At 42.6% G+C, this 19,240-nt stretch overlaps 2 protein-coding genes across 2 annotated transcripts in view; one reads left to right on the plus strand and one right to left on the minus strand.

Moving 5' to 3' along the window:
- Positions 1–19,240, minus strand: part of HNRNPU (heterogeneous nuclear ribonucleoprotein U) — a 296,139-nt gene that overhangs the window by 183,170 nt on the left and 93,729 nt on the right. The gene's annotated exons all lie outside the window — the stretch shown is intronic.
- Positions 146–15,612, plus strand: DESI2 (desumoylating isopeptidase 2). The gene is made up of 5 exons (XM_073338281.1): positions 146–509; positions 9,570–9,642; positions 10,884–10,977; positions 11,864–12,005; positions 14,081–15,612. The coding sequence occupies exons 1-5, from the start codon at positions 471–473 to the stop codon at positions 14,309–14,311; spliced, it is 579 nt and encodes a 192-aa protein (XP_073194382.1). The 5' UTR covers positions 146–470; the 3' UTR covers positions 14,312–15,612.

Below are 19,240 nucleotides of genomic sequence, written 5' to 3' on the forward strand. Positions count from 1 at the left end.
GGCCCCCGCGCCTGCGCGCTCGCTGCGTGGAGTGCCGGGAGCTGTAGTCTCCCCGCCGCGCTGCATGCCGGGAGTCGGTCTCTAGACTCCGTGGAGGACGGGGGCGGGCTCGGGCTGCTCCATTTTGTCCCCATTGGAGGGTCGGCCAGGCCGCGCGCGGGCGGATCCCGGCGCTGCCCTGCCCCTGCCTGCCTAAGGAGCCGGGGTGGGGCTCCAGCGGGAGGCGGTGCCGTAGCCAAGCCCCGCCCCAGCCGCAGCCCCGAGTCCCGGCTTCTTTCCTCTGCCTGCCGCGGGGCGAGCGTCTCTCCCGGGGGCGAGGCCCCGTCTCCCCGCGGCAGCGGCTCCATGGTGCCTGCAGCAACAGGCAGGACGCGGAGGAGGCGCCCCCCGGGGGTCCCGCCCGCCCCAGCTCCGGGCGCCCCGCGGCCGCCGGCCTGACAGGCCCCAGCGCGGGGCGCGGCGGCGGGAGGATGGCGGGCCAGCTGGTGATCCTCAACGTGTACGACATGGTGAGTGCGGGCCGGCTGCGCCGCGCCCCGGGCGGCGCCCCCAGCCCCGGGATCTCGCTGCTCGCCTCCGCGGGACTCGGCTTCCGGCGAGCGCCGCGGGGCCGGAGCAGCGCCGCTCTGCGCTCGGGCCCCCACGTCAGCCCGGCCGGGCGGAGGTTGCTTCCCCGCTAGCAGGGCGCTGTGAAACGCGGGCAGCTGGGGTCGGCGCGCCACTTCGGCGGGGTGAACTGTGCCAGGAAGGAGGGGCTCGCCGGGGCATCAACAGGTGGGAGAGAGTCGGGCGGGGGGCGGTAGGCTTCGCTGCTGGCTGAATGTAGGAGCCTTGGGAGAGAGGACACCGTCTGTTGGCAGTAACAAGGGCGACTTGTGGTCCTATCTGACATAAAACTTTGCCGTTCTAGTGTTGTATTGAAGAACATAGTATTAATTTGGGATTTAGACTCCTCTTGACTTACCAAAAGAACAAACGAGGGGAAATGATTAAAATGAAGAAGGTGGGGGGAAGAAACAAAAATGATCAAAGAAGGAAACTGGAAAAATAGGAATGACTTCAGAGCAAAGCAAACAAATCGGTACTGGTATAATTATAAAAAGAACAGGAGTACTTGTGCACCTTAGAGACTAACCAATTTATTTGAGCATAAGCTTTCGTGAGCTACGGCTCACTTCATCGGATGCATATTATAATTATGTGACTTTGAAATGTGATGAAATGATGAGGCTCTAATGAGTTTACTTCTGGATGGGGTGAGAGAGAACACTTGACTAAAAACATCAGACTAGTTCCACATGAAGTGGAAGCTTTCTGAGGGCTTGTCTATACTACCGCGTGGGGTCGATCGAAGATATACAACTTCAGCTACGCTATTCGTGTAGCTGAAGTCAGTGTACTTAGATCTACTTACCGCAGTGAAGACACCATGATAAGTCGACAGCTGACGCTCTCCCATCGATTTCTGCTTGCACTCCTCTTTCTGGTGGAGTACCAGAGTTGACAGGAGAGCACTCAGTGGCTGATTCATCGCGTCTATACTAGACGCGATGAATCAACCCCTGCTGGATAGATCACTGCCTGCCGATCCAGCAGGTAGTGTAGACAAGCCCTTAGCCCTGATCTATGCTGGAGGGGTGGGGGTCGAGCTAAGATATGCAACTTCAGCTACGCGACTAGCGTAGCTGAATTTGGCGTATTTTAGGTTGACTTAAACTGGCTGTGAGGATGGCGGCGAGTCGACCACTGCCGCTCCCTCGTCGACTTTGCTTCTGCCTCTTGCAAGCTGGAGTTGACGGGGAGCGTGTTTGGGGATCGATTTATCGCATCTAGACGAGACGCGATAAATCGATCCCCGAAAGATCGCTCGCTACCCGCTGATCTGGCGGGTAGTGAAGACCTGCCCTTAGAGTGAAAGCTGAGTTATTTGAAAGCTTGCATCAAATTTAAATTCCTTTATATAGGGCTCTAACCAGGAGAAAACCAGTTTTGTGGCTGCTGATTCACAGAAAGTAGTCTTGATATTTGGGAAAACAATGAACATCTGAACGAACAACAGCATCTGAAGAAGTGGGCTTTTTACCCACAAAAGCTTATGCTCAAATAAATCTGTTAGTCTTTAAGGTGCCTCATTGTTTTTGTGGCTACAGACTAACGCAGCTACCCCTCTTATACTTATTTGGGGGTGCTCTTAGTACACTGGATGTTCTTGGTTTGTTTGACCCAGGAGAGTAGGCCTGTCTTTCTCAAATAAAGACTGGTCTGGTAAAGAGTCAGTTGCCACATCTTCTGAAGTATGCGTTTGGGATCACTGGACTAGATAAGACTTAGTGTTCTAACTTCTAGGGTGACAAACCTCGGAAGCTGACTGACTCTGGTTTCTCCTTTTGCCCTGCATCTCTTTTGATTTCTTTATTTAAAGAGAGGATTATTATTCTGTGGGGTTTCTTTTCTCTTAAAAGGGATGGATGCTGAATTGGTGAGCAGTTGGTTCTGGTTCCTGTAGACTCACCAGTTCTGAATTTCCTGGATTATTTGTGCCAAAGTTTAGCATTATTTTCAAATTCTTTTGTATATTTCCTTATTTTTCTTAGACTGTGCATGATGATGGAGCTACTGTTCTTCACTAAGTTGCTATTCATTAAAAGTTTAACAAAGTACTAAGAATAAATAAATTCACCTGTAAAGCTGTCTTTTCTAATGTAGGGACATTAAGTTGTTTCTTTGATGTTTTTGAAAGTTAAATTGAGCATTCCTTTTCAATCTGTCATAATACACAGGATATGTAGGGGGAGGTTGGTTTTTTTTTTTTTTGCTATTTCTGAAGGATCAGAAGTGCATAATACTCTTTCAGTATCATACCCATTTATTTCTTTAGATCAGGAGTTCTTAAACCGTTTCACGGTGTGACCACAACTTAATAGAGATTGATTTATGAACCACTTCCATCCCCTTTGCAGGCCCGTGGAGACAACTCTCCCCTTTTTGGAATTGTGTAATTTTCCATTTGACCTCAACAGCAATTGCTAAGTTGCTTAATGCTTTATTGGAAGGTACTCGGATACTATGGAATCAAATGGTATGAGAAACTATATAGAATAGGAGACATGGATAAGTAATATGAGAAAACAGAGTGTGTTTTATCTGGATTTAAGGCAGTTTCCAGCTAGAAATAACCAGCACCAGCCAGCTTGCCACAGACCACACACAGCTTGAGAATCTCTGCATTATCCTATAATCTTTTGTATTGGAATAGCAGGCATAGTTAAATAAAACTAGCTGGCAAATATTTTGGATAGGCTTTTCCCTAACACTAGCTGCTGTATTGGTTTAAAGTGCACTTGTGAATCACTGAGTATCAGGGTTGGAAGGGACCTCAAGAAATCCATCTTGTCCAACCCCCTGCTCCAAGCTGGACCAATTTTTGCCCGGGTCCCTAAATGGCTCCCTCAAGGATTGAACTCACAACCTTGGATTTAACAGGCCAATGCTCAAACCACTGAGCTATCATTCCTTCCCTAAATTGTTTGATGCTCTAAGGATGAAGGCTCCTGATTGGGTTTTATTATTTGGGCACCATATAATATATGGTATTATATAGCCACCATATAATTTATTATTTGGTGGCTATATAATACATATTTATTATACATATATTACATATAATATATATTTATTATTTGGGCACCACAAATAATGAGGGGGGATTTGATAGCTGCTTTCAACTACCTGAAAGCAATGGCACCAGAGCACCAAGCCGGCGAGTACATAAACCGCAAGGGGTACTTTTCGATAGTGCTGCAAGCTCTGGTGGATCACAAGGGACGTTTCACCAACATCAACGTGGGATGGCCAGGAAAGGTGCATGATGCTCTCATCTTCAGGAACTCTGGTCTGTTTCAAAAGCTGCAGGAAGGGACTTTATTCCCAGACCAGAAAATAACTGTTGGGGATGTTGAAATGCCTATAGTTATCCTTGGGGACCCAGCCTACCCCTTAATGCCATGGCTCATGAAGCCGTACACAGGCAGCCTGGACGGTAGTCAGGAGCTGTTCAACTACAGGCTGAGCAAGTGCAGAATGGTGGTAGAATGTGCATTTGGACATTTAAAGGCGCGCTGGTGCAGTTTACTGACTCGCTTAGACCTCAGCGAAACCAATATTCCCACTGTTATTACTGCTTGCTGTGTGCTCCACAATATCTGTGAGAGTAAGGGGGAGACGTTTATGGCGTGGTGGGAGGTTGAGGCAAATCGCCTGGCTGCTGGTTACGCGCAGCCAGACACCAGGGCGGTTAGAAGAGCACAGGAGGGCGCGGTACGCATCAGAGAAGCTTTGAAAACCAGTTTCATGACTGGCCAGGCTACGGGGTGAAAGTTCTGTTTGTTTCTCCTTGATGAAACCCCCCGCCCCTTGGTTCACTGTACTTCCCTGTAAGCTAACCACCCGCCCCTCCTCCCTTCAATCACCGCTTGCAGAGGCAATAAAGTCATTGTTGCTTCACATTCATGCATTCTTTATTCATTCATCACACAAATAGGGGGATGACTACCAAGGTAGCCCAGGAGGGGTGGTGGAGGAGGGAAGGAAAATGCCACACAGCACTTTAAGCACAGCACTTTAAAAGTTTACAACTTTAAAATTTATTGAATGACAGCCTTCTTTTTTTTTGGGCAATCCTCTGTGGTGGAGTGGCTGGTTGGCCGGAGGCCCCCCCACCGCGTTCTTGGGCGTCTGGGTGTGGAGGCTATGGAACTTGGGGAGGAGGGCAGTTGGTTACAGAGGGGCTGCAGTGGCAGTCTGTGCTCCAGCTGCCTTTGCTGCAGCTCAACCATACGCTGGAGCATACTGGTTTGGTCCTGCAGCAGCCTCAGCATTGAATCCTGCCTCCTCTCATCACGCTGCCGCCACATTTGAGCTTCAGCCCTCTCTTCAGCCCGCCACTTACTCTCTTCAGCCCGCCACCTCTCCTCCCGGTCATTTTGTGCTTTCCTGCACTCTGACATTATTTGCCTCCACGCATTCGTCTGTGCTCTGTCAGTGTGGGAGGACAGCATGAGCTCGGAGAACATTTCATCGCGAGTGCGTTTTTTTTTTTTCTTTCTAAGCTTCACTAGCCTCTGGGAAGGAGAAGATCCTGTGATCATTGAAACACATGCAGCTGGTGGAGAAAAAAAAAGGGACAGCGGTTTTTAAAAAGACACATTTTATAAAACAGTGGCTACACTCTTTCAGGGTAAACCTTGCTGTTAACATTACATACATAGCACATGTGCTTTCGTTACAAGGTCGCATTTTGCCTCCTCCCACCGCGTGACTACCCCCTCAACCTTCCCCCCTCCCTGTGGCTAACAGCGGGGAACATTTCTGTTTAGCCACAGGCAAACAGCCCAGCAGGAATGGGCTCCTCTGAGTGTCCCCTGAAGAAAAGCACTCTATTTCAACCAGGTGACCATGAATTATATCTCACTCTCCTGAGGATAACACAGAGAGATAAAGAACGGATGTTGTTTGAATGCCAGCAAACATACACTGCAATGCTTTGTTCTACAGTGATTCCCGAGTACGTGTTACTGGCCTGGAGTGGTAAAGTGTCCTACCATGAAGGACGCAATAAGGCTGCCCTCCCCAGAAACCTTTTGCAAAGGCTTTAGGACTACATCTAGGAGAACCGCAAATGCCAGGGCAAAGTAATCCTTTCACATGCTTGCTTTTAAACCATGTATAGTATTTTAAAAGGTACACTCACCAGAGGTCCCTTCTCCGCCTGCTGGGTCCAGGAGGCAGCCTTGGGTGGGTTCGGGGGGTACTGGCTCCAGGTCTAGGGTGAGAAACAGTTCCTGGCTGTCGGGAAAACCGGTTTCTCCGCTTGCTTGCTGTGAGCTATCTACAACCTCCTCCTCCTCCTCATCTTCTTCGTCCCCAAAACCTGCTTCCGTATTGCCTCCATCTCCATTGAAGGAGTCAAACAACACGGCTGGGGCAGTGGTGGCTGAACCCCCTAAAATGGCATGCAGCTCATCATAGAAGCGGCATGTTTGGGGCTCTGACCCAGAGCGGCTGTTCGCCTCTCTGGTTTTCTGGTAGGCTTGCCTCAGCTCCTTCAGTTTCACGCGGCACTGCTTCGGGTCCCTGTTATGGCCTCTGTCCTTCATGCCCTGAGAGATTTTGACAAAGGTTTTGGCATTTCGAAAACTGGAACGGAGTTCTGATAGCACGGATTCCTCTCCCCAAACAGCGATCAGATCCCGTACCTCCCGTTCGGTCCATGCTGGAGCTCTTTTGCGATTCTGGGACTCCATTATGGTCACCTGTGCTGATGAGCTCTGCATGGTCACCTGCAGCTTGCCACGCTGGCCAAACAGGAAATGAGATTCAAAAGTTTGCGGTTCTTTTCCTGTCTACCTGGCCAGTGCATCTGAGTTGAGAGTGCTGTCCAGAGCGGTCAGAATGGAGCACTCTGGGATAGCTCCCGGAGGCCAATACCATCGAATTGTGTCCACAGTACCCCAAATTCGAGCCGGCAACGTCGATTTAAGCGCTAATCCACTTGTCGGGGTGGAGTAAGGAAATCGATTTTAAGAGCCCTTTAAGTCGAAATAAAGGGCTTCATTGTGTGGACGGGTGCAGGTTTACATCGATTTAATGCTGCTAAATTCGACCTAAAGTCCTAATGTAGACCAGGGCTTACTGTGTCCTCCAAGGAGAAGGTGTCATGGCCCTATCCAAAATTTTTATCTAGATTTTTTTTTTCTCAGTTCCACATAAACCAGTTTTTTCTTTTCTAAGCTGAAAGAGTCTACACAGCATCTGCGGCTGGGTCAGACCCACCCCCAGATTTCTCCCTCAGCTGCAGGAAACTCTGCAAACTCTTTCCCCCTGCTTCCTGCACTCATCGCTCCTTAGCTGAAGGGGGAGGGATCCCTGTACAGGGAGCTGCTCCCCCATCCATACAGCCACCATGCATCCAGACCCTCCCACTGAGCCTCACCCCCCTTCCTCTCACAACCCCTCCCCCCAGTGAGCCCCACTCCCCCAGCACCTGGACCACCCTGACGAGCCACCAGGATCCCCACCCCACTGAGCCCCACTCTTCCAGCATCTGGACCCCTCCCCCCCACACTGAGCCCCAGCCACCTTCACCTGGACCCCCCTGCAGAGTCCCATTACCGTTGCACCCAGAATCCCCCAGCAAGCCCCTGTGCATCCTACTTCCTGCCCTCCGCCTCATACCCAGATCCCCCACTGAGCTGCCTGCACCCAAATTGCCCTACACTAAGCCTCTCCATACTTGGATCCTACCTTGCTGAGCCTGCCTGCCCACACCTGACATGGAGGACCCTGGGGTGTTTCTGGGGTAGTCCCTATCCTTGTTCTGTGTCAGGGTTGGGTGCAGCCTCACCACTGAGCCCATGTCCCAGGTGGGAGCTGCACAGTGATCTCCCACCTCTGTGCAGCCAGTGGCCTGGGCTCCCTAATGCTATGCTGGACCCTCCACATTTATTTGACAAATCTGCAGAATTTTAAAATTCTGCACACAGTATTTTAATTTTTTTTGGCACAGAATGTGTGCCCTCCGGAGTAATCTTAACCTTTTCTGCAATTGTAATGAAAATGTAAACTTTTGGGAGTCTTTTGCTTATTGTTTGTGTCCAAAGTAACATTCTGTCTCTTTCTGCCAGTTAAGATTTAAATGATTAAATCTACAGTTCTAGTATTGATGGGAGCTAAGAAGAAAGTAGCTACAGCAATGTAACTATAGTATTGTTTTGTGATGCAATGTCTAGAATTTTTCCCTTATCCCAGTGGCAACTTCAGCTAATGTGCATCTACTAGAAGAATTCTTAATAGAGCTGTTGGAACAAAAATATTGAATATTAACCCTGCTAAGTTGATGTAAATCAGCGTTGGTGTTTTAGAATACAATATTCCTTTTTTACTGTGACAAAATACACTTCCCTGAATGTGAAAATGAATCAGGCTCATATAATGGAGGTGAGGAATTATATTTATTGGATTGTTTTGAGATTCTAGAATTTACAAGGACACTCTGAGCAGTCTTTGACCATTTTTCACCCCATATTTTAGGTACTTCGAAAGGATTGTACACAAGTTATTTAACACAGGCTGCCAACAGCTTTACAGTACTTTGCAATCCCCCACATCTCATTTACTCTTCTTCATGGGAGTTAAAAGGAATCTTGTTCAGGCAGAAAATGTGACCAAGCTTTCAATGGCAGGTAGAGATAAGTAGTAATTATGCATAATTACTATTTCTGGAGAAAACTAATTTTATCTTGCTGGAAGTCTTTAATGGAGATATAAGAATTTCAATAAGACTGGAGGGAGGTAGGGTAATTGAATTACAAAGTGCTTTGAGCAGTTTTTGTAAAACTCACAATTGTGCAGGTAATCACGATTGCTCAATAATTGTTGTTAGAGCACTCGACATTTATAAAGTTTAAGGTACTATAACTGTGCTAAGTGAGGTCTGCACAATTGATAGGATGCTTGACAGACCGAAAGTATCTAGGATGCAGCCATAACGAGGTCATGCTGCCTACCTGTTTTGCAGGGGCTGGTATTGAAGCCTTGCAATCTGATTCTATTTTTGTCTTCCACTGCCTTATACTAGAATATGGATGAAAGTCATTCTGTGTGATGGTTTTCGTTATGCTTGCAATTTAAACCGCAGCTTACGGTTGTATCTCAAAAAAAACTGTAAAGTCACCCTCTTGAACACTAGAGCAGCCTGTTTGTTTGATCATATTGGTTTTATTTTGCTACAGTTTTTCATTTAGTTTTTATTCCTGTTACCCGTGTAGAGCACAGCTATGAGAGAATGAGATGAATTCTGTTCTGGCCTGGACACCAGAAATGTTAACTGAACTGTGTTTGCAAAATCTTCCGTTGCTACTGATAGTTGGACCTGCTTGACACAGATCTCATAGCAAGTTTTACAGGGTTGACCATTTCAAAAACATTTACTTGTACACAAATATGGCTGCTTACTGCTGTGTCTTTTGGTGAGTGCCACATTTCAGCTTATTTGTGGCCAGAAGTGCCGTTTATGTTAATTTTATCCTGCCCTGCGCAAAAAAAAAGTGCAGATATCAGTATAAATGACAGTTGAGACCAGTTTGTCTTGACTGTAGAAATCAGCACAATCCTACTTTTGCTCATGCTTTTCCTTAACAAGAAATATGACATCATGACCATGCTCATACATGCCAGTTTGTATAAAAACTCTAACTGCTTCTAGCACATTCCATCTGAGAGGTTTTTATCTATGTGCAACACAGTGGCAAGAGAAACTATTTAGATCTTGGAATTTTGATTGCTCACACATGTCCTTTTTAAAGTAGAACTTAATGGAATTGGTCAAATCCATGGGCTGTAAATTTTAATAGTGTGTTCTGTAGTTGACTTTCCAAAGAATGATTACATAGGTTCACTGAATGTTCAGCTTTTGTGCTTTGGTAGTCAGGACAGATAATTCAGATCAATTTTGTACCCAAATATAAATTATTTGTACTGGAAACTCATTTGAACTTTTTTTGTTTTTTCAGTATTGGATGAATGAATACACCTCCTCCCTTGGAATTGGAGTATTCCATTCAGGAATAGAGGTATACGGCAGAGGTATGTACATTCAGGAAACTTTAAATTTACTCTTCATTCTAGGTAAACACTTTGTATCCAAAACCATCTTTCATGTATGCCACCAATGAGGCAGAAGTATTGTCTGGTTCCCATATGTTGTTTGTCATATTTTTGTTCTCTCCCTGCAACAAACCTTGAACACCAGTCATCTGGCTATCCACTCACGTGCTTCCGTGTAGCTGTGCAGCTGTTAAAAAATAAGGAGCCAACTAATTATAGTGGTATTAATTTGGATTTAGAACTCTTAATTGTGATTAATGTTAATACAGTCCTATCATGTGTTTCCTTCTTGAATAAGATAAAAATTCTCCAGTGTGATAGGCCATGAACGGACTAGGACAATAGATTGTACTTTTAAAAGTGTTAACAAACGGGGTTTTTTAAACAGGACTCTCATCTATTGTAGACAAAGCACTTCTTATTTAAAAATGTCATATGATCACGGGTAACCATAAGATAAGGGTGTGTTGTGAGTTTGGGGGAGAGGACGAGAGCATGAGGTTACAGTTTAGTCTCCCTCAGAGCATAACATAGTCTTTTGTGTTGTGTACTGTATAGCATTTTCTTTATTCTGCAGAGACAGAAGGAAGTTCCTTGTGAAAGATAATGGAGTTTCACTTAGTGTGCTATGTAATATTTTCCTTTTTAACTCTGTGTTTATGCTAGCAGATATGAAGCACAGACTTTAGATCTGGGTTTTGTTATCTTGTTTTTCTTCTAGTTAAAGAAAAGAAATTTTAAATGTAATAAAGTAAAGAATTTAAATCCGTAAATCAAGAGATTCAAACACCAAGCTTGGTACAGTAATGCTAACTGCCAAATTACATTTCCTTTGTATCTTGTAGAGTAAGGCATAAATAATTTGAGGTGCCAGTTGTCCAAATATTTATGCACATGCTTGAAGTTAAATATATTTTTAGGTGTTGGTGAGATTAGGATGTGAATATTACACATGCCAGTGTCCTAGAATACACTGTGCAAATTTAATGTGAACATACTTTAATTTTGATTCTTTCTCTTAGTTAAAATTGGGAATCTTAAGTATTCATTAGTAGATCTCTGCACTTATTTCTCTTGCAGGCACGATGTTTGATTTTTTTCAGTTTAAGATCTTTATGAAGAAATTGACCTTCACTTACTGGTCATTCAGTAATCTGGGCTACACATCTGATTATTATTTATTTGTGCAGGCTGTATTAAATTCTGAATTTCTCTTTCAGAATTTGCTTATGGTGGTCATCCTTATCCTTTTTCTGGAATATTTGAAATTTCTCCGGGAAATGCTGCTGAACTAGGAGAAACATTTAAATTTAAGTAAGGAAGGTGTTTTTGTTTTGACTAAAAAAGTGGAACAACTAAAACTTTGCTTTATTGCATTAATTCCTGAGTTTTTGTCAGAGGTCTAATCTGATCACCCAGGGTGGATAGTATTTCTCTGCAAGGGTGTCATGAAAGGAAGCTGGGGGGAGTTGTGAGGCATTGAAATCTTAAGCAAAGAATCTCTTACCTGTGTACCCCTATTGTTCAAGATAAAGTATTCTTCAGTCCTCTCAAAATACCCATTATATAAATGTATTGTTAAATATTGTACTTGCGTAGTAAATATAAGATGTCATATAATTCTTTTGCTTTGAATAAGGTGTAGCCAACTGTCGTAGTAGTTTCTTCAGCACTGACTTTCAAATCAAGATTGAATGCTTTTCTAAAAGAGATGCTCTAGGACTTCTTTTGGGGAAGTTCTATGGTCAGGCTAGATGATCAGTGGTCCTTTCTGGCCTTGGAATCTGAAACACTGAGAGGCTTCCCACCTCTTGTCTCTATTCCCACAGTACTGTCAAGGTTTCCTTGGCACTACCTCCAGCAGCTGGCTCTCATCTACTGCTCACTTGCTGTGTGCTAGCTGCCTTTTAAAAGATCTGGGAAACAGGAATTGTATTCTACTCCAAAAAGAGTGGAGTCTCAAAGACTATAGTTCTGCTTAGCTTAATGAGAGGACTGCTACTGGAGAAGGGGAGACCGTCTGTATGGAGGACATTAAGAGTGGGGCATGGGAGGAAGAACGTAATGGAGAATAGAAGGGTAACCACAGACAACTTGGGTACGCTACCACCTCACCCACGGAGCAGTGGGAGAACAGTAGTTTGTCTTGTGTCTTAAGTTTTGGAAGCATTGTCACCCTGTTATCTCTTCTTGTTTTTAGAGAAGCTGTAGTTCTAGGCAGTACTGACTTCATGGAAGATGACATAGAAAAAATTGTAGAAGAGCTTGGAAAAGAATTTAAAGGAAATGCCTATCACTTAATGCACAAAAACTGTAATCATTTTTCTTCAGCTTTATCAGAGGTAAACAAACATGGGCTTTGTACCTTTCCGCAAAACTGATTTTTAAATGGTTGGACAGCATCAGTATTTTCTACCTGTCGTGTAGCTTGTGTATACCTTTATTTGCCAGTTTCTTTTTCTAACATTTTTAGGTAAATCTCTCCCTTGTTTCAGGCATAATGATTATGCTTATGTCCAAGACTTTAGTGCCAACAGAGCTCAGTAAATTAACTTCATTTGAATGCTACCAATGTGCTTATCTCATTATGAAAATAAGACCCAGTCACTACCCCAAAGAGACTACATTCCCAAGTCCAATACATAGTACAGTGGTTGTAAGTATAGGTTTGAAATGGCTTAGGAGTCTTGAGATCATTGCTGAAAATGGGATGGATGACTTTTAAATTAAATGAATTGCAACAGCAAATCCTCAAACATGGAACTCTTACGTTTGAAAAGACATCAAGCTTATCAGAAATGTGCTGGTGTGTTTCATATTAGAAATGAAATAACAAAATATTTGAAGTTCCACAAAATCACCTTAAATCTAATGCTGTCTCCTCAGCCACTTATAGGTCAGAAACTCCACTTTTATCCTCTATGAACCAGATCCTCCCCTCATCCTCCCCTCACCCTAAACTGGTGTTATGTGAGTATAAATCCACTTACTTCAATGGAGATACTCCTGATTTTCACTGGACAGAGATAAAGGATCAGAATTACATTGTTTATGGAATCTTACCTCAAAATTACTTGTTTCCATCACTTAGTTTTCTGTGCAACCTTCTACTGAGGCTTGCATTTCAATGCTTAATTATTTTACTGCTAATCAAAGCGCTCCAAAAGAGGAATAATTTCCTATATAAACCCTCGTGGAACTTATTACTTTTTAAAAGACGAAACTTAATAAAATCTGCAGTAAAACTGTTCCAGTTTCAAAATGCAACTGGGAAGTCAAATGTCAGTTATTGGTGTATATGCAGTCTTAACTGTGTCTGCTTGTGCATGTATGGAGTACAATCCTGGCCTCTCTGAAGTCAATAGGTGTTTTTCTATTGACTTCAGTGGGACAAGGATTTCATCCGTAGTCTTTAATTATATGATCACATAACTTGTGCTGCACCCCATACAGTGTGCAGTGAATAAGACAAAGGTATGTAATGAAAAGCAGGATTTAATTAAGACAAACACTGTTCAGTTATAATAGTGCAAATCAAGGTAGAACTCCTGACAGAAATTAACTTGTTACAGATTTTCACTGGAGGAAGTGAAACCAGAATTGGACATTGTGAATGAGATAGAGCTCCTCCCATTATATAGTGAGGATAAAAATTTAGTATAGTTAACTTTATATTAAAAATGCTTATTTTTACTGAACCTTCATGAGGAAAATAACATCTGTTGACAGTAATTGTGTGCTGTGCAGCTCTCGTCTTCTGTTTTGATAAACTTTGCACATATGAATCATTTACTGGGCAGCATTTAGCTTACTCACTGAATGAGACAATGGTCCTCTGTATGATCATGTCACTGAAAGCTATCATAATAAATATATGCAGCTGGGCAGAGTTAAATTTAAGTATACAAATATAGCTTTGACGTTTTCTGTCTCTTGTGAGCTTTCTTTTGTGACATTAATTGGTGGCTTTAATTTCTTTTAGTTTTATAGAAAAATGTATACGATAGTGAGCTTTTTCTTTATCTTCTACCTTACTTCTGAGGAATTCTCTACAGATATAAAACTTACACTAAACTCTATCATTACAGTGCTTTTTGTGTGAGATTTCTGAAAAGATGATTGGGTATTTTTGCCAGTTTAGACAGATTCAGCTCTTAAATGAGAAGCATTACTCTTGTTCGAAGTGACATGGGCGTCTACACCATCCACAGGAATGTTGTTCTTGATCTGCCTACTAAAACAACTTCCTTGCTTTAGTGTGTGTGTGTGACTGACTCATTAATGTTTTTGATGTAAGCCTTTAGGATGCTGTAGTTGGGACTTGAAGGAGTTCATTTTTTCTATACAACAATCTATCTACTTTAGTCCGTTAGTGATCTAACTATAAGGCAAACCCTAATCCCCTCTTTCTTTTTAGATTCTATGTGGGAAAGAGATTCCACGTTGGGTGAATCGCCTCGCCTATTTCAGCTCTTGTATACCATTTCTCCAAAGCTGCCTACCGAAGGAATGGCTTACTCCTGCAGCTCTTCAATCTAGTGTCAGCCAGGAACTACAGGAGGAGCTGGAGGAAGCCGAGGATGCTGCAGCAGCTTCCCTGTCAAACTCTGCATCGGGATCTAGAACTGGACGCCACACCAAACTATAAATCTCTCTCCAAAGTAACACATAGTTCTAAACACTTCAGTTGAATATCTCCAGCAATTGACTTCATTACTCAAAATTAGAGAGCTGACTTTAACATTCCTTTTGTATGAAAAATGGCTCTCTCCACCTCCAAGACCCAGTTATTTCAGCTCAGGATTATATATGTAGTGAAAAGAATCACTGGGAGAAAGGGGAAGACATTTGTTTGAAGCCACTCTTTTTTTCACTTTCACCTGTTCTATGAACTTGAATTTACATAACAGATCTTGTATAAAACAACTGAAATTATTTGTTTACAGTATTGTGTACTGCTGTTTACAAGTCCTGTGTGGACTCCTGCCACCATGAAAGAAGAGAAACTCTGAGCTCAGTTCATTCCTGGTGTAACTCAAAAGGGCAGTGGAGTCACACCAGTGATAAATTTTGTCCAGTGTCTTCATGAATTAGGAAGGTAAACTTCCTCCACTTCTGACAGTTGCCAGAAATAAATATAGCAGAAATGGTTAAGTACTGTATATGTGAACAGGGTACCATACATTTAGAGTGATTGATATAAAAAGGTAGATTGGCTTAGTGTGTAACAAACTGTTACTAGAAGTATGACCTCCACATTAACTAAAGTGTGGAGTTTTGCACATACGAGGGGAGAGTTTGTGTAACTACAATCCGCGTTGTGTTTACACATCTGATCCATAGCATCATATTTCAATCATATAGTCATTACATTTCTAAAAGGTGCCCCATATTCCTCTTTATTTTAAATTCTGTTTGAGTAGAGATGTAGAATCATTTTAAATATCACAAGTTCAAACTGTCACACATCAGGTCACACTGTCTGGTTTATTTAATTTAAAATGTGGAACAATAGGATTAAGAACGCTAGTACTTTGAATTGGTTTGTATGCTTCATGTAACATTGGACAGTCTAATACATAACACATGGATGGGTTGGGAATGGCCATACTTCCCTTACTCATGATTGCTTTATTTGAATTCTGTAACCATTCCTAACTCATGAAAACAAAATATGAATTATTCCCTGCTAGATACTCATATTTCCATACACACACGATAAGGAGAAGTTGATTTTATTCATTATCTCCATCTGTGGCATTAACTTTGTCATATGCATTGAAGATTACATACACCTACGTATACACATGGCAGAACTCCACTAATCTGCATGTGGTGTTACTCACGTCTCAAGTTGGCAGATGTAATACTTAATTATTTTAGAAAATGACAGACTCTTGCTGGTACATCATGGATTATAATTAAAGCTGGATTATAATTAGTGATCGGCATATGTTATGGAATGCCTTATTCTTTTTATTGTTCACTTACTGCATTTTGAACGTTAATTAGAAACTTGCAGTGGTTCCCCCAGTCACTAGTATAAATCAGTGAGGTTCTACACTATATATAGAAATACAGTAGCAAAAGATGGGAGTGTGACTGTTTTTTATTAGATTTGTTGCCTTAAGGAACTTTCAGTAAACTACAAAAAAACCAAACCCAAAACTGAACACCATTTATAAACGTATCAGTTCACACAGACCTGCATTAAACAAACTTTTATAAATTTTTCAGGGTGTCACTAGATTTGCTAAATGTAACTGTTATGTTAGCGTAAGGACTTGTTGCAATAAGCTAAATGAAAATGCTGACTTTATTTTTGTTAATAGCTGAATCTGCAGGTGCTGGGACAGAACCATACTTTAGGTTACAAATATAAACCTTCAGCAAGTAGTGCCACTTAACCTTTCAAAAGTGCAGATTAGGCTACATCATTCTATTTATAACTTCCAGGAGGACCCAGTCCAGTTCCTGTTGAAGGCAGTGGAATTGCTGCTACTGGCTTCAGCAAGAGTTGGTTTGTTTTTCCATAGGGCCTAATTTGCAAACTTGAATTGGGTTCCTGTTTGCGGTAATTATGTGTTAATACCATCAAAAGAGAGGCCAGATGAAATAGCTTGTAAAAAATTTGATGTGTTCAGTTCTGAACACAATCTATAGAAATCACACACAGCTACTTCTAGAGAAAATGAGGTGCCATAATCTCATTTAAAAGTAGTGTTTTGTTACATATTTACTATCTCTCTCAGGAAGTAACAAGTGGTGGCAGCTGACAAATCTACTCTGACAGCAATTTCCCTGAGTGACTAGTCTGAGTATGATTATTTAGACTTCAGAAGACATAAATTGACTTTCCACGTTGATTTTTTTTCATGTTTAATTCTGAATTGAGGTCAGTGTTACTTTCTCTAGTGAAAGTGAATAGGGTGGTTTCTAGTTGATTAAGGATAATTGAAGTAAATAAAGCACTACAGACATTTAAGACACTAGGAAATTGGTGGTTTCTGCCTCAGATCTAGAGCTGAGGTGGTAATCTCTTGGCAAAGCAGGTTCTTGTTTTCAGCTCAGGGTTGAGGCCATGGGTTGTTTGTTTTTTCCCGATCTAGCATGTATTGTAGCTTTTCTTAGGGTTTGAAAGAAACACAACTGGTTTTCATTGCTACCTAATTTTTATGTACCAACATCAGATTTTTAGGCTTCTGATATACCCACAGCACTGCCACAAATCTCTCTACTTTCATAAAGTGACAACTGCAGCATGTACAATGCAAAAAACAAAGTACAGATACACAGCACAGTTTTTATTGGAGTAAAACTTAATATTTTTTATAAAGCAGACTGGTTGGAAAGTTTGTTACAAAAATATGCTCATGTTGTTGGTAGTTGTACAGATGAAGATATCATCATGTGTTCGACTGTTTTTGTTTTATTTCAAGCCATCCATTCACTTTTTCCATCCTTTGGAAAAAAAATTGACATCTGAACCCTGATGTCTATTCCGTATTGCATCTTAAAGTGATGGTATTGTTATCTCTGATCATGGACTCTAAACTCAGTCTCCACTTGATGCCTAAAAAAAACACCCTGCCAACAGTTGCTCTCATTTGTTAGCAATAGTGCAAGTTACCTTTCACCAGCATTACTGCCAAGCAGGGAATTACACTTTTAGTCAACTAGTGATCACACTGTGTACTAGGAATTGAACACTCCAAAAGGCTGCGAGAATGCTGGACACCTGGAGTCTTTCCATCATAAAACGGGTAGAAAAATAATTCATTGCATCAGGGTTCTAATCGGTTTCCTTTCTGTTTTTTTAATTTTCTGAAAGATAGTACTTTTGATACATACTGTATCTTTAATTACAGAAAGTCACTTTTGTTTAAGATGCCATTTTTTCAGTGAGCCAAAAATATCCAATGTACTGTCAGTGCACAACAATAACTTCAGAATGATTTGATAAAAATGCAGTTGGTTTTCTTTTAAACTTTGCAGCGCAACTCTAATCACAGGTGAGACGTGAAAAATTTCACTCTTGGAAGGTGGTTACAAGTTGTTGAATCTTTACAGACAGATTTTTGTAAACTTGAATTCAAGTTTACTGTAATTCATAGTGTTTGTATAAACTATTCAGAGATTTGACTTTTGTTAGCTTCTTGACATGTCAAGGTGTCTATCATGTTAAACTTAGTCTTCAGTTTATTAAAAATACTTTTATAAAAATTACTGTTTATCGTATTCTTACATTTTCCAAATATTTTTGGTCGAGATTTTGTCTGATCAGTACTGCAATATTAGCTCATCACTTTCTGACAACTTGCAGGAGAAGAATATTTTACTCAATGGGTAAGGACCACCACTTTTTTTTTTTTGTTATACAGGCCCTGATATTCTAGACTACTTATGATTTAGTACAGGGGGTGCATTTAAAGTTCATTCCAGTTGGAGCGATTACCAGTTCAGGCAGTGTTCCTCACTAGATAGAAATAACTTCTGAAGCTGTAATGTATCAAACTGAAATGAAGTTAAATGTGCCCACTGTATCAATGTTGCTTCTATGCAACCACGAGTAGGCAGGTTTATTTTTTTAAAAAGCCGCAGTAATATTACTGCAGTATCTGTAGGATTTCCTCCAAGGATAGAAAATACAGCAAATACCACAATAAAGCCAATAGACAGAGTAATGGTTCTGTGACAATGGGAATTTTCTGTAATATTTGAGTCCTATGATGCAATCTTGCCTATTGAGGGGATAAGATGTGGCTGTTGGAAGGAGTCAGGGCTCTCACCTGGAGTGTGACCAAGGAGGCTAGACCAAGAGAAGACAGCTTGAACAATGGGGTTCACCTCAGCTTGGCTAACCAGAATGGTCTATGCTTTAACCTTCAGTTGTCTACGCCAGCTGTCCCCAAACTTTTCATGGTAGTGACCCCATTACCCCTGTCGGCATGCCCCCAGGAGTAGGGCCATGGTTCCAGGGGTGGGGCCACAGCTAGGGGCAGACCATGGGCTGGAGCCGGGAAAGGAGCTGAGGGTCAGGGCCAGTGGTTGGGAGCCAAGGCAGGACCAGAGGAGAGTGGGGCTGGGTGATCCTCCCTCCCCTGCTTCCCCTGGGGGCTGGCCCAGGCTTTTCTGTGCCCCCTGAATGTTCCTCTGTGCCCCCCTAGGGGGGCATGCACCACAGTTTAGGGGCCGCTAGTCTGTGCTAACTGAAGGACTTCCTATGCTGTGTTCCAGTTGACTAATAAACCCAACTGTTTTGACAACAGAGTGTCACTGCAATTGCTTTGGGAAGTGCATTAAACCCTGGAGAGTGTACAAGTCTCTCTCAGCTGGACTCTGAACAGAGCTCACCATGTGAAATAGGAGTGCTGACAGCCCAGAGGTCCAGTCTTTGGAGGCAGTGAAGCTGCACGGCTTACAGGGGAGGAAGAGGTGAGACCCTTAGGGAGTCTGGCACACTGAAGGGATTCCTCTGATAGACTTCCAAAGCTGGGGCTGTACTGATCCTATAGATCAGTGACAGGTTCCCAATCTAAATGTACAGCAGACATAATTCCTTCAGCACTAAAGTCAT

The sequence above is a fragment of the Lepidochelys kempii genome, chromosome 3 (assembly GCF_965140285.1).
Source record: "Lepidochelys kempii isolate rLepKem1 chromosome 3, rLepKem1.hap1, whole genome shotgun sequence".
Lineage (NCBI taxonomy): Eukaryota > Metazoa > Chordata > Testudines > Cheloniidae > Lepidochelys > Lepidochelys kempii.